This window comes from Thermobia domestica, chromosome 11 (genome assembly GCF_964235325.1).
Source record: "Thermobia domestica chromosome 11, izTheDome1.hap1.1, whole genome shotgun sequence".
In the NCBI taxonomy this organism is placed as follows: domain Eukaryota; kingdom Metazoa; phylum Arthropoda; class Insecta; order Zygentoma; family Lepismatidae; genus Thermobia; species Thermobia domestica.
This window is the reverse complement of record NC_137464.1, coordinates 117,601,333-117,617,016: the sequence shown is the minus strand read 5'-3', so window position 1 is coordinate 117,617,016 and position 15,684 is coordinate 117,601,333. Positions and strand designations below refer to the sequence as shown.

The 15,684-nt window shown below is 36.8% G+C and overlaps 1 protein-coding gene across 1 annotated transcript in view; it reads left to right on the top strand.

Annotated features, from left to right (window-relative positions):
* Positions 1-15,684, top strand: part of LOC145664389 (serine protease ea-like) — a 76,063-nt gene that overhangs the window by 14,536 nt on the left and 45,843 nt on the right. Inside the window, exon 2 of the mRNA XM_081731052.1 lies at positions 6,754-7,224. Within this exon, the coding sequence (XP_081587178.1) occupies positions 6,754-7,224 (471 nt within the window). The remainder of the gene's footprint in view (positions 1-6,753; positions 7,225-15,684) is intronic.

Below are 15,684 nucleotides of genomic sequence, written 5' to 3'. Positions count from 1 at the left end.
AAAAAAATGAACATTTAATATAATTTCAAAGCGAAAAACTAGCATCATATCGCCCGACTTCTGTTAAGAATTTACGTATTGTTTATTTACTTAAATATTTCGATTTCTAGACTAAGTAGAATGTTGTAATTTTCAGAAAATATTAATTTTGGATCACTTAACCTAACTGTATATGCATTTGGGCTGGGAATTTTATTTACTAGGTTTTATTTCGAAAAGAAAGGTCAATTCCATGGAAACTAAATCACTAAGAGCATCGACATAAGAATGACGGTTAGTACTGACTTTTGACACTAGGGGGCTAGCGACGATATGATCAACCCTTGAACCACTGAATGTGACCTTGTACACGGAAATTTTGATACTATGACACTCTCATTTTCTGATATTACTATAGATCGATATGTTGCGTTTAGCTATTGATCGGATACGAATGATACACTGTCCATACTTCATTATTTCACACACTCTTTCATCACTTAACTACAATTGCTACTACTGATACTACATTACGAACACATACATGCCACATCCATAACTACAAACTACATTAATACATGTTATAATACATATTAATCATTACTACTTACTCACATAAACAACATTCAGATTTTACCATTTTCTTTAAAATCGGCTCTATCGGTTTATGAAAGGAAAGGGAAAGAAAGGAACAGGGCCAATTGGCCTTTATATTCACTAAATCACATTCTTAATTCAACCTGTTTAATTAATACCCAAACTATTTATTGGAAAATATATAGGCCCCTTTCCTGAAGGGAAAAAGAACCTTATGACAACTATACGTTCAACCCATCCCTGCTGGAAGCCGTACCCCCAAGTTGGGAGTAGACAGGAGTCCTCTTGAAACTTTACACGTGCATTATGATCACTATCCTAACTACAACGAAATTAAATACCGCCATGTTACTACTAAATAAGTACAAAAAGAAATCACATTCACTACATACACGAACACCAACGGCAGTGGGGCAGGCCATACGTAACTCTAAAAGGAATAATTTTCAGGATAATAATGTTTTAAGGGAGAAAAACACTACTCTTCCGAAACTGTTTGTGGATATTTAAGAACAACTAACAAACTGATGCACTTCGTAGAACCTGTCCATTACTAATGATATCGGCAAAACATGGCGTCACTGAATTACACTTCCTATTTTCAGCTCTTCAGTCCGGGTTATTTACTATGAAATTAAGCAAATTATGGCTCCATAGCTTCCTGGATGGTATTTATTCAATTATCAAACTAAATTTACCTTGTTAATGCAGCTTTTCTAGCTCATTTCTACTTTTCTGAGCTGGGAAGATCTTAGTCTGGTGTCTTCAGCAAAATTCTAGGCAGGGAATGGGAATAATCGCGCTCTAACATCATAGTGTGGGTGAATCCTCCAATCAAAACAAAGCATTTTTGGCGGTGGGGCTTTGAAACGAATAAAATTTGGTAAAATCTGGATTAAACTAGATTTCAGAAGGACCTAGACATCTAAAAGAGAGGTGAAGGGTGGTCCTGAAAATTCTGTCGAATTTTAGATTGGTTATTTATTCGAAAAGTTCCGTCCAATGGTGGACCTATATTTTCAGATAGCACTGACACCGTAAGACTTGTAATAATCCATTTACATATCCATATACAAGACTTATAACTAATTTAATATATAAATAAAGATATCGATTCCCAAAACTATAATTCCTAATGAAGTTTTACAGTTTTCCATGTTAATTTGAAATAGAATAACAAACAAAATTACGAATTATATGAACAGCCAGAAATTTTTTGTTAAACGTCAAGTACAGTGGGTGCAAAAAATTTCGGGCACCCTCCTATTAAAAACATCATCACATTAGACTGTAATGACATATTACAATATCATTCATTATTTTGTACTTTAAAATACTTAGTTTTGCTTCATTTATTGCTCTAGACAAGAAGTGGGAAATTCAATATTTTCTCTAGGATTAATTACAATAAATACTGTAAACCCAAGTAGTTTTCGTGGTACAAAGAGAAAACTAGTGGAAAACGATGGAATAATCTTTATGATTTATTTGTAATAAAGATTAAAAGGCCAATACTAACGCTTGTGATTGGAATTATTTCCCGATCATGATCTGTATTGAATATTGAAATGTCCACGCTTTTAGGAGTCAAGTTGATATAGGCCCTATTCTTTTCATAGAAGCCATATTAATTTCTACATTATTTTTATTCAAGATAATTTCGATATGTCATGAGATATTGAACTGTATAGAAGAGAAACTTAAACTTAAGAGAAACAACGAAAAATTACTAGAGGCATTTGAAACATAGGAATGATTGGAGAGGAATTCACAGTATTTGTTGGGAGGAATGAGGAATACGAGGGCCAATTAAATTGAAATGGCAACATATCTGGTAAATGAAACGAAATGTGTTACTCAGATAAAGATGGTTACATTTCCTCAATATAGTCCCCGCCTGCCTCGTGAACACATTTCAAGATATCTGGCAGATCTTTGGATACCGTCGAGTGCCCCAGTCTGTGAGAGAGTGGCCTAGAGTATGAGCAATGTTGGGAATATAACGAAAACATTTTTCCGAAAGTACCTTTTTCATTTTTTGGAACAAATCAAAATCTTGGAATATGGCGGGTACTTCTGTTCTTCTCAACCCCGTCCCGCGTCGGCGTGGAGGCGATGTATAACGTGGGTAGTATGACATATTGTCGTGAAGCAGATGTGGTTCCAGGCTGCAAATGTGGTTGTTTGCATCGCAAAGCTGGCCGCAAATTAGGGCCCAGGTACGAAGTGTGGCACTTGACGTGAGAGGCCTTCGTGGTTGTAGGACATTATTATTGTGCCCTTAAAGTTTGCTCGATCTTCTTTGACCATTTTCGGTCATGGAGCCATTCACTGGACTGGGGTTTCAATTCTGGTTCGTATGATCCTTCTCATATTTCGTCAATCGCAATAATGTAGTGCAGAAAATCAACATCTACCAGCACGTAAGATGTAAGCGTTCACATCCCAATCGCCGAAACTTCAGTACCTCCGTTAGGACATGTGAAACTAATTTATCTGCTATCTTACGCGTGCCGAAATCGTGTGCTAGTATGTAATACACTGACACATATGAAATATTCAGTTTATTATCCAGTTCACTACATGTCATCGCCGATCGTTTTTGAGTAGTGTCACAGTTCTTCCACATGATGATGATTCGTAGGAGTTCGAATACGGTCCCTCTTCATGTTCTTTGTCAGCTGGCTGTCACAATCGTTCGATAAGGGAGAACACTGTCACCACACGCCCCACGAAATCCTTTGTACTAGATCTGACGTGTAGTTCAACCTCATGCTACCTGAAACTTGGTGAAAATAAGAGGTAAACATTTTTAGGACGATATGTAACATGGGTGTTACTTTAAGAGTGTCCACTGAGCACACACATACACATACACATACACACGCACACCGTAATACAAGAACATGAACACGACGCAACGCCTAGGAACACACTACGTTTGTCATTTGTCTCCTGAACAATCGACAATCGAATAGCAACAGTTTCGCCACTTCAACTTGAATGATCCTCGTGAATAGCAGTGTTGAGTATAGTAGGAGAAAACAACAGTACTGAAATTATTGCAAAAAAAGAAAGAATAAAGAATTTGGTTGGGACATTCTTTTCAAAAGAGCCAAAATAATGTAGTTGGTAAAGTCTCTACCTGCCAACTGGACTGCCATGGTGATTCTCATTTCCGTGTTGCTCTAATGCTTATTCAGTTTCTTTAAAATAGATACGTGGGGTAACTTGGGGAAGTAAAGGAAACTAGAGCGTGGTGCTCAATGATGATCCGTACATCTCAAACAGTCTCCAAGTCAAGAAAGTGTGAAACCTATACCTCTTCACACAGCCATTAAGCCTTCATAGCTTCTTTAAAAAAAAAGTGGGGAACTTTACTATTCATTGTTTAAAAATTAAGGATATTCCTAGAGATGTGATTGAGGATAACTGAGGAAGAGGAAGAAAAGTTACAAATTTTAAGTCCTTACCACTTGCTCGTGCCTTTATTGCACGTGATCCCGGGTTCGATCCCTGGAAAGAAAGCCTTGGAATGAACTCTTTACGGTGATTTAGAGTCCATCTTAAACTTCAAGTTCACGTCTCATCTAGCATCAGTGCTGAAAGGGATACTAAAACTCCAATCCAACCAATCTATAAGTTTTAAACGATATTTAAGCAAGTAACTCCTACGTCAGTATCAGTATGAAGGTAATCAATGATCGCCGTTCATAGAAGCTTCTAAATTTGTGAAATGTGACCTGACGGTAATGATAGAGCACAATAGGACTATTTACGCATGTACACTCATGTCCAAAATAATTGTCGCACATCTATAACTGTCTTCTTGTAAGAATATAATTTGATAATGATGTTGCAGGGTACTTTAAATACTGATACTATGTGTATAATCGGGAAATGTATATTTGTGGTAAATTTCATAAGAAAAGAATTATAAATACGAAAATTAGAATGAGTAAAAGAAAATGTTGCTAAATGGAGAAGAAAGTTTTGTTTTCGTTTTATTGTTCTTATTTACTGCTCTTTTGACATGAAATTTGTCACATACATGTCTTTACCAACTACACACTTACTAACATTATAAGAAATACCGGGCGAATTTGTTATCAAATTATATTCGTAGAACAACATATTTATAGACATGCGACAATAATTTTGGACATGAGTATATGTATACATATTATGTTTTTATGAATGGAAATTTACTGGACAGCACTATTGTTGAAGCACGCAATAAAACAGCTATTTTTAAAATACAAAGATTTCAAAATATGTTTAAGATCATCTTAAACGCTATACAATCATGAAAGTACATGTCATAATTCTCGGTTATTTTATATGAGTATCGATAGTTTATAAATTACTTCAAAGAGCATTATCAGAATTCAATAATGATATAAAGAAATAATCATATAAGAGAAGTACCTAGTAGCATTGAGGAAAATGTATTGTATCATAATATAGGTGAGCATGTGTGAGAATGGACATAAATACACTGGTGTGCAGAGCTTAAGGACGGGATAGATAAAGTAACGTAAAATGTTGCGTAGTCGGTGAAAATGAATGAAAACCCGCTAGCATGTTGCTAGATGCCTCCTACCTACACACACACACACACACACACACACACACACACACACACACACACACACACACACACACACACACACACACACACACACACACACACACACACGTTGCAAGACATTGCAAGGCGGGGCGTCAACGTGACTGTTGCGCCGAGCTGGTCTGCTCCTGCAATATGAAGCATTTGAATGAAAGGGATAAGACAGTGTGTGTTGGAGAGGTATTAGATTCATTGTGATGGTGTTACTCACAACATAGCCCGAAGACATTTGGATGACTTCACACGGGTAAAATTCATCGAGAAACTAGATGAAGGACGAAATATGACGAGTGTCGCCGAGGACTTTGGTATTGTTAACAGCATTGCATTACGTTCATGTGGAGCATTCCGAACCACAGGCAATCCTATGTGAAGGAGACGTGGTGGTCCACCATACAGTAGCATACGACTGCTACATTGTGCAACATATAAAACGGGATCGATAGCAACATATAACATGCAAGAAGAGATTGTAAACAGAGGTTGAAATTACAAACACATTTAACAAGCTTTACAATGGCATGTTGACTACATGCGAATGGCCTCTTTTCTCGACGGCTAGTACGTTGTGTCCCTTGACACCTGAACATCGACGGCACCGTTTGAGGTGGTGCCAATAACATTAAGAATGGACCGAAGACGTGTAGGGTGACATTCTCTTCTTAGATGAGAGCAAATTCAATTTCAGGTAGTTATTTTGAACGTACACTCATCTGACGAGAGATGAAACATCAATAAACAAAAGAACATTCTCAAATATGATCCGTTTTATGTTCCAGGTATTCTTGTGTGGGGAAGCATAGTGTTGCATGAGCATACAAATGTCCAAAGATTTGAACACGGTACACTCATGGTTAACGTTATTGTGTTATTTTACCCCTTCTCCACGTGTGTCTTCGGAGGTGTAGTTGGCTCCAACTTCATCTTCAAGGGTGATAATGCTCTACCACATCGAAATACACAATGATGAAGCTCTTGGAAAGACAGAATATTCGGCGAATGAACCGTCCATTCCCCCGACTTGAACCCCATCGACCATACGTTGGATGCTATAGACATCTTGCAGTACGTCCAGATGCACTAAGCATTATCCAGGAATTACCAACAGTACTGGAAGAGGAGTGGAACTTCACACCATAATTACTCATTACCAACCTTGTGAGCAGCATGTAAGCACATTGCAACCATGCGTCGCTGTCCATGGGGATCACACAACCTTCTAAGGACCATTTCACTTCTTCAGTAATGTCAAGGGAAACATAACATCTTCAGTGTAAAATACTGTACAGTTTTGTTTTTCTAATTACGTGTTTCTTCCTGTTGTTTCCTGTAGCATACTGTAACACTATTTTCTATGTATGACTCAATTTTCACTGATCTATGTTACTTTAGGGTACCAGTGCATGCGAAACTTACTTTCGTACTTAAGGTTAGTCTATCATTGTCGTATACATAGCGATGTTTCGGTACACTGCAGTGTACTAGAAACTGCTTTCTTGATTAGAATTCACGAATGATCTAACTAATTATTTTCATTTACATTTTAGCCATAATCCCCTGCAGAGCTCCTCCTGGTGATCGCTTCGGTCGATGTGTCAGGATAGAAGATTGTTCATCTCTACAGAGTCTTTTGAGCGAGGACCAAGTTACTTCAGAAACCGCAAGTACTCTACTTGCATCATCTTGTGGTACAGTGGACGGTCGGCCAATTTTCTGCTGTCCTGAACCTTCCCTTAATAATATTCCTATTATCCCCGAAATTGATGCTCATTCTTCACGTACCTGGCTTCAGCATGCCAAGCCTAATGCACGTGCTGACTTTTCTTTATATCCGACTGAGTGCACTCTCACCAACAAGCCCAGAGATGTGAAAACTGCGTTTTGCAGTTCTCACAAGAATTTTAATCTGCTTCCATTAGACAGTTGTGGGACGGCAACCACAAATTCTAGCGAAGAAATTAACACAAATTCTTTGAATACATTTCCATGGATTGCATATTTATCATATAGTGATAACCGTAAGTACAATATATTATTATTTTTAGAATTGTGGCAAGTTACTGTTTGTCCTGTATTAATAGTACGTACATTAACAAAATGTCTATGCTTATTTTCCCTGGCGCAAATCTCGGGGGGATGAGGGGGACATGTCCCCTCCAATCTTGGAACTGGGGGGGACAGTCCCCCCAATAATCCTATTTGAAATGTGGTTTTTGGGGAGAAATGTGATGATTTGTGTCCGATTGCCACAAAGGACAGTAAGCCTCAAATTTGCCCGCCTCCCAATGTTGAAGACAACTCTGACCTCCTGATTCTCCAGCGGCATTGTTTTTCAACTTCATTAATATTTTGAACATCGCTATATATATATATATATATATATATATATATATATATATATATATGGGAACGGTCTTACTAGCCCCTTGTTATTATCATACTTTTCATGTTGAGAAATAATGCCAATATTTAATATTGATTTGTTACTATGTTATTAATTAGTTACTATTGGAAAATTAAAACAAATTTTCAACTAATGTTGTAGTAAGAACTGATTGAAAATGGGATAAATTAACATTAATTTCGCATTGTAACTTGCTTTCCTCAAAATGTTGCAAAAGAAACTATGAGTTCATTTCGTAAATATTTGAATACTGTATACATGGTAGTTTCTGTGATTAATTTGAGACCTCGAAAGAAAGTTAAAGCACAATTTTCAAGCTGTAACGCACAGTGTAGTTTTAATGATTACAACACTTTAGGAAGTGACATGTTCAGTGTTTCTCTGAGGTATACTTCAGAGAGAGCATTACCAATCCCTCTCACGGAGCTGAGATAAATTACATTGTGACTAAGTGTGTTTCTTGCGTAGAGCATACTGTTTAGCAAATAATGTCCCACTCCACCCTTTCAAACTTTGCGTTGCCCCTCCTAAATATCTTCTGTAAGAAATCCAGAATACTCTCCATTTAAAGGAAGAAAATATATGTATTTAAAATATAGTGAAAGACAGTGTCCTTTTACTAGTATAGGCTGCTGAATAATAGGTAACGAATTATTTAAGGGTTCAAGCTTTAGTAATGAATGATCCTATAATAAGTAATTAGTCGCAGTGACGAAGTGGGTAAGGCGTCTACTACCGTAAAATGGGGGAACATTGGCAAGTTTTTTAAGTTTTTTTTCAAGATTTTTCAGAAACTATTGAAAATTCAATTTTTTTTAAAAAAAAGTCAACATGACATTTGAACCTTCCTCTTGAAATACCTGGAACGTCTTTTTCAAAATTTCAATTTGTACCTATATAAAAAAAATATTTTTTGTGCCAATTTTGCCCCGTATACGGGTAACTTTGTCAAGTAATTTATAAGGCTTATTTTCACCAATTTTGCACTAAATAAAGGCAACATTGGCACCTAAAAGTATTTTTAAAAATATTTATAATATTTTTTTAGATTATTAAAACCATTAATTGTGCATAGAAAAACTGACATCCACAGATTACAAAAATTGAGTGTTGAACAGAATTTGAAGTGCTCAATCAGAGAGGCACATTAAACATTCTTAATAGGGATCTGTAGTGTTCTCATTACAATTGCCACACACCCAATTTAAACAGTTCACACACTGAACCCAATCCGGGCCTGGAAAAGTACTCCAGAGACAGGAACAAACGTGACATTTGTCTTTGTTTGAGGAGATCTTCGCAGCCGAAGTCGAAGGTTGTCCAGTATCACCTTGGCTTCCTGACGAAGCAAACTCTGCACCTAAATTTGCACTCCGAGTAATCTTCTTTCCTCGTTTCTTTCGCGGTTCCTTCTCTTGACCTTTTAACTCCTGTAGCATCTCTTGAAGACATTTGTCCAGAGAACTTCTAATTGATTGCCCCTCTTCTGCATCCGGTATTGTATTCAGAACAACTGACGGATTAAACGGAACAAGTCCAGTAGCTCGAAATCCATATAGCACAATGTTCTCCTTAGGTCTCATTTAATCCCAAAGTCTTCTTAACAGCAGCGGAAAATGCTCATTGGGTAAACATCTTGATACCCTGCTCTCCTTCCTCTATTTGCTTAGGATCTTCCTTCAGATGATCTTCATGGGACGGAACACAGCCACGTCTAGAGGCTGTGTAATATGTGTAGAATTCTGAGGTAACGTTGTGAAATAGATTTGATTCTCCTTGCAGGCTTTTATTACAGTAGGTGAAAAATGTAACCCCAAGTTGTCTCCAACTACCAATTTCTTTCCGTCCGTCTTCTGGGCGTGTGGTAAAAGGATGGTGAAAAACCAACGCTCAAATGTTCTGGATTCAAACTAACCAGTATTCGTACAATCGTAGAAAGTTCCTACAGGGCCACCGTCTGTCCAGCCTTTATAAAGATTTTTGGCTTTGTACACAACAAATGGCGCTAGCAGTTCTCCGCCTGCAGTGATGCTCACCATAACAGATAAATTCATTTTAGAATGATCCTGCACTCTCTCCACTCTTTTCATACCCCACGGTAGCAACACTTTCTTCAAACCAGGGTCGTCCGATAAGTTTGTTTCATCAAATTGTATACTATACTGAAAAAAATGTAATTAAATTGTAAAACATCATTGTAAAATCAATTACTCTTCATTTTGTAAGTTCCTTAGATTAAATTACAAAATTTGCTGGTTGTTTTTACAAATTTACAGTAAATTTATAAGAAAATATATTTTTATTGACAAAAATGTTATTTTACACCATTTCATGTTAGTAATTTTATTTTATAGGTGTAAATTAATTTACATAGAGGCTTGGCAAACAAATTGAAAACGTTCTTTGTATATTTAACTATGAATTTTTTTACAGTGTAGGGGAGGCTCTACTGAACCTAGCGCATCCTTTATCCTGGTAAAATAATCTGCTACAGTTGTACGTGTAACGGATGATCGAGATTTCTTAGTACAGTATTACTTGCAGTTCTCAATACAATATCGTTCCTTTTGAGAAATGAATATATGAAATCGTCTCCAGCAGAGTTTTAAAAAAATAGGGTATGTTTACCCCTTTCTTATCCAAATACTTTTTAACCATTATTTTCATATGAAATGGTGTCAAGGGATAACCCCATTTAGCAATCTCGACCATAGTATTAACAAGCTCTGTTACTTACTCTTTTGTCAAAGTTGGAGGCCTTCCTACAGTTTTAGTACATTGGCCTTTTAAGTGATTTTGGATTGTTCCCCTCCTTATATTATACTTTTTGCTGGCTTCATTTTGTGACATACCATTTCTAACATCTTGAACTGCCCTTTGTAGATTTTCAATTGTATAAGGTTTATATCTTCTCTTTCCATTTCCTTTCTCGTAAGTTCTGACCATCTTGAAAGAAAGGAAGAAATACAGCACACAACGTACTGTGACTCCAGTCTACTCTGTAATGAACCTGGAAAGACACTAGAGTTTGTAAAATGGCGGTATCGTTCGTATTGGCAATAGTAAAAATAATAATAATGAATGGTACTATGTTTGTCTAATTGTTGGTCAACGTTGAAATAATTGTTCCAAACCCAATTAAAGAAAAAAAAGAGTTAAAAGGAGAAAGAAAATTTTGCTTAGAACAACGTTGCCAAATTTACCCCGCTCTATGCCAATATTACCCCTAGGTGTCAATGTTTCCCCATTTTATGGTGCCAGCCAGGCGACCTAGGTTCTATCCCGTCAGAGGTGAGATTTATTTTTAGGCCCATTCTTGTCTAAATAACGCTTAAATATTCATTCAGCTACTATCAAAAGGATACCATGCGAAATGTGGATGGTAAATGCAGCCGAGCATGGTGATAAACAATAATCTCTTCTCTAAATGTGCCAGGATCATGAAATTAAGGAGCTTAACCTCCATACCACTTGTGTACCTTGTCGCACGCCAGTGGATTTTTATTATGGAATTAAGTACTTTCAGCGTGAACGCATAGTAAGGCTGCGGTGGTCAAGTGTTGCCACACTTGGTACAATTGTACCAAATTCAGCCCTTTTTGTCCTTCATCGGCCCGTTGGTACCACGCTGGCATTTTCAGCCCGTTTTGTCAAAAATTTGGTACAATTCTATTCAATACAGCACCATTTAACAAATACTTGTCACATTTTCAAAAGTGTCAGTATTATGTGTATGTGTGCTGCACTAGTTAGCAATAATACCATTGTCACTTAAAATTATTAATGTGTTGTGACGTCTTTCAGGAAAGGTTGTAGGACCCTGGACCGTTTTCACATTTTTTACAAATGTTAGTTTACTTCTTACAATCTATTATCCTCCTTCGGTCGTGGAATAAGCAAGAATAAGGTGCAATAATTTATATTTTAATATTTTATTATAACATACTGTTTTCCACGGACTCGGATGATTGATTTGTTCCTCGTTTTATACATCTTTTTCATATATGGCCATAATAAAGTTTTGATTTACTGGTCACTTTGAAATAGAGGCGTGTTTGGTTTCCTTACAATACATAATGAAGATGATAACTGTTTTCCCTTTTAATTTGCACCACTTTATACTTTCTACATGTGAGAAAAGTTTCATCTGCTTCCACGGTTGTTCGGGGTCTTCCTATTTGGATCATGGGTGGATCCAGGACCGACTTCTGGGGGGGGGCGGTGGGTTGTCATACTGCTGCTTTTAAGGGCTTCAAACTTTGGGATGGGTTTTATTTATAGATAAAAAAATAAGAAAGTTTCCTCTTCTGGAGGGGGGCGATCGCCCCGATTGCCCCCCTTCCCCCTGGATTCGCCCCTGATTTGGATGCTATTAAAAAGTAACTTTTAGAAAGAGCACTTTCTTGATTTGTACTCTTGGAAGAGAGGAGTCTTCTAGAAATTTACCTCTTTTAGTTTCGTGTTATAGAGTCATGTATTACACTGGTATAAAATACGTAAAATAAAATAAAATTCAGCCCTTTTTGCTTCAATTTGGTACTATTTTTCAGCCCACTCAAGAGTTAGGACTGTGGCCACACTGGCGGTGGTTGTTTCTCAGAATTACGTGGATCATGACATATCAGTGGTCCATCGGTAGTGTACGCGATGAAAGACAGAAAGTTCCACAGAAGACATACCCTCTAGTGCACTTGTAATGCACAGGAGAGCACCTAGACACAAGGACCATTCGGTCTAACCTAACTAATCACTAAGGGACGCCACTGTAAAATGGGTCATTGTAATCCCTATGTTAGTGCATGAACACTGAATGATCAAATATTGGAAGTAGATCTACGTACCTACATTTTAGTCTCGTAATCTTTACCTTCGCTGCCGACAACGACCTAAATAAAAATTAACCAATTTCTTTCAACCCAATCTATTGTACCGCGATTATTAGTGACACATGCTCATCGTCGAGAACATCTTTAAGGGCGTCGAGAGAGGCAGCTGTGACAAGATATATGAGGGCTAATAATAGTTGGCGATGAGAGTCGTTTGACTAGTGCATCATACGTCATCAGTCTTATCTTCTAATTTTATGTGTACCAGGCACGTAGCCAAGGGGGGGGTCCGGACCCCCCTCCTTCGACACCAGAAATGAAAAAATTAAGGATAAAAAATGAAATGAGAAAAAGAAGGATCAGCGTTAAAAATGAACTACAGGAAGCTTTTGGTTACTCTTTCTTATGAGGAGATTTGTATTACTTACAATACATGGTGGCGAGGTGAACGAGATATCTGGAAGAGTCAGAGAATTTGAAATTTCTAGAAAATTTACGGAATTCTCAGAATGTCTGCTACTAGTCAAGGAAATTTCAAGCTTTCGAAAACATAGTGCTGTTCTGTAATAGTGTAGACATTTTTTATCATAATTTTTCGTCATCGCTTCTAGGTAGTATCAAACATTTTATTTCAGAAACAGTTTTCTCCTGCTCCTTTAACTTGTCATTTGGAAGACAGTAGTTGACGCAATAATAGAAACAAAAATTTATGTGGAAAGAAATTTCTGTTAACATTTGATTCAACAGAGAAAGGAACAGAGATGATATAAAATATTTTACAAGACATTTACTTTTTATAATCGTTGAGCTCATAATGAAAGGAAATTTGTTATATTTGAATAAACAGAGGAAGGACGTAAATATTGAATAATCTTTTTCAATACGTTTTTTTATTATTATTTTACTTGAGATTTCTTCATAGTTTGTTATTAAAATACCAACATATCCTCAACATGTCCTAACAAATCAATAGTAGTTTAGATCAGTGCTATTCAACCGGGACGCGGAGATGTTTCTGAGGGTACTTCCTCAGATATCCTAAAATAAGCATTTATCCAATATTTATTGAATTATCGTACTTGGAGAATTTTTTTAATGTTTCCTCTGCGTTAATGTCAATAAAAATGAAGCACAGAAATTGCTTGAATCCAGAATCAGCTCTTAGTCTCGCACTCTCGAAGATTCGACCAAAAATCAACAAGTTGGCATCCCGAAAACAAGCTCAGTCATCTCCTAAACACTTTAGTTCCAAAGTTACTTTTTAGTTTTGAATTTTTAAACCTCGTCCCCAGTATGCGAATTATCAGGGAGGATGAGAGGAAAATCGCCCTCAGTAGAACTGGATGTCTCCCATATGTTTTGAAATTTCCCATGTTAATTTTTTCGGATGTGCACTTTATCCCCCTTTAAATAGTCTTTTGATTGGCAGACTTATTGTTCTTTTGTTGGGTCTCTGTCCCCCCTTTTTTTAATTAACAAAACATGTGTATTAAGGTTAATAAGTCAATTTTGATATACAGAAGTAATTTCTTTTAGCTCAGGGATACACAATTGAATGGCGAAATGAGTCTAGAGGTACGCGAGAAAAAAAGGTTGAATAGCGCTGGTTTAGATTGGTCAAGCTCCTGGACCTTCAGAATTTCATGTCACGCTCCCCCCCTTCCTGTTACGAAATCCTGGCTAAACGAACCAATATATGTTCCAGTAAAATAGTTTAGAATGATCGAGCCCCTGGTGTGATGACCATAGTATTTCATGTCACGGACCCCCCCCCCCTTTCACGAAATCCTGGCTACGTGCCTGTGTGTACACTTTGCTGGAACACATTTTCCAGCACAACATGCGTTCCCATTCTGTCAGTGCAACTCAGTCGATTATTTTCTCGGTATATGTTATCAGTCCTGAGCTGCTATTTCTCCGTACCTACCGTACCGCAAACTACGTGTCCGAACAGTTATTTGTTTAGCCCTCGGAGTCAGTTTTCGAATTTGTAATTTATGCGGTACTGCATCTCAATTTATTATTCAAAATCATAAAAATGCGTTGGAAACAAAACATTAGACAGAAAAGTACGATGCATCTATAAGAGACATTTTAGCTATATATATGTATACCTATCTATACATAGGGTTGCCATATGTCCGTATTTTGGACGGACTGTTTGTATTTTTGGGTCCGTGTCCGTATCGTACAAAGCATTTTTGTAGCTGCCCGAAAATTTCGGAGTCGGGAATCGCTAAAACCTTGGGCGAAAAGAATATTGTGCTTTCATCATATAACTTATATTTTAGTCACTATTAATAAAGTAATTTTATGCTTTCAAAAAGTGTCCCATTTTTCCCTTGCAGAGTACTTTTGGTTAGATTTAATAGGGGAAAGGAGGCCAAAGCGAACTAGTTAACTTCAACAGTCTCAAGCGACAACTAAAATTAGACAAGGAAACTAAGAGGAAATATTTTATAATTATTAAGCTTCCAAATGATAATATAAGAATAATGATAACCTCATATACATAAGTGATATAACGCAATAACTGAACTATTGCAATTGATTCGCCTTGCCCCAATGGTCAGACAAAGCGGATCATGTTAGGGGAGCAAAGTGGATAAGTGAAAACTTACATATTAAGGTCAGAGCTTAATATAAATATGCAAATTTTTAGTTTTATATAAGAGTATATATATTTCACAAGTGTGTAGTACCACGTCATATGCAAGCAAAAACTTTGAATTCAAGTAGTGACATTAAAAACTGGTGAAAAATACGTATCACATAATTGCCATATTTACAAATATTAAAAAAAAAGTCAGTTTCTTACCTGTCAGAAAACCAATCATTTAAATAAAAGAAGAATTTGGGAGCACATTATTCGGGTGCACATCGTTTTTGTTATTTTCCTTCTTTTTCTTCTTTTTCTTTTGAGGGGTACATCATGGGAATCTGCGGTAAATGTTCGAAATCAGTGTCTAGACTAGATGTAAATTCAAAAATTCAGTGTAAGGAGTGCAGCAATATTTATCACAGTGCTTGTGTTGACTTGAAGGAAGAAGACGTAAAATTTTTTAAATCCTCAGATAATGTATGGGGATGTAAAGAGTGTGAGAAGGCCCGACGGAAATCCATGTCTGGTGACAGTTCTGTGGATAAGGCTGAAAAACTCCCCACTTTGTCTGAAGTACACAATTTGTTACTATCAATCAAAAAGGAAGTCGACGAAATTAAAGGCTCTAATAAAAGACTGGAGGATG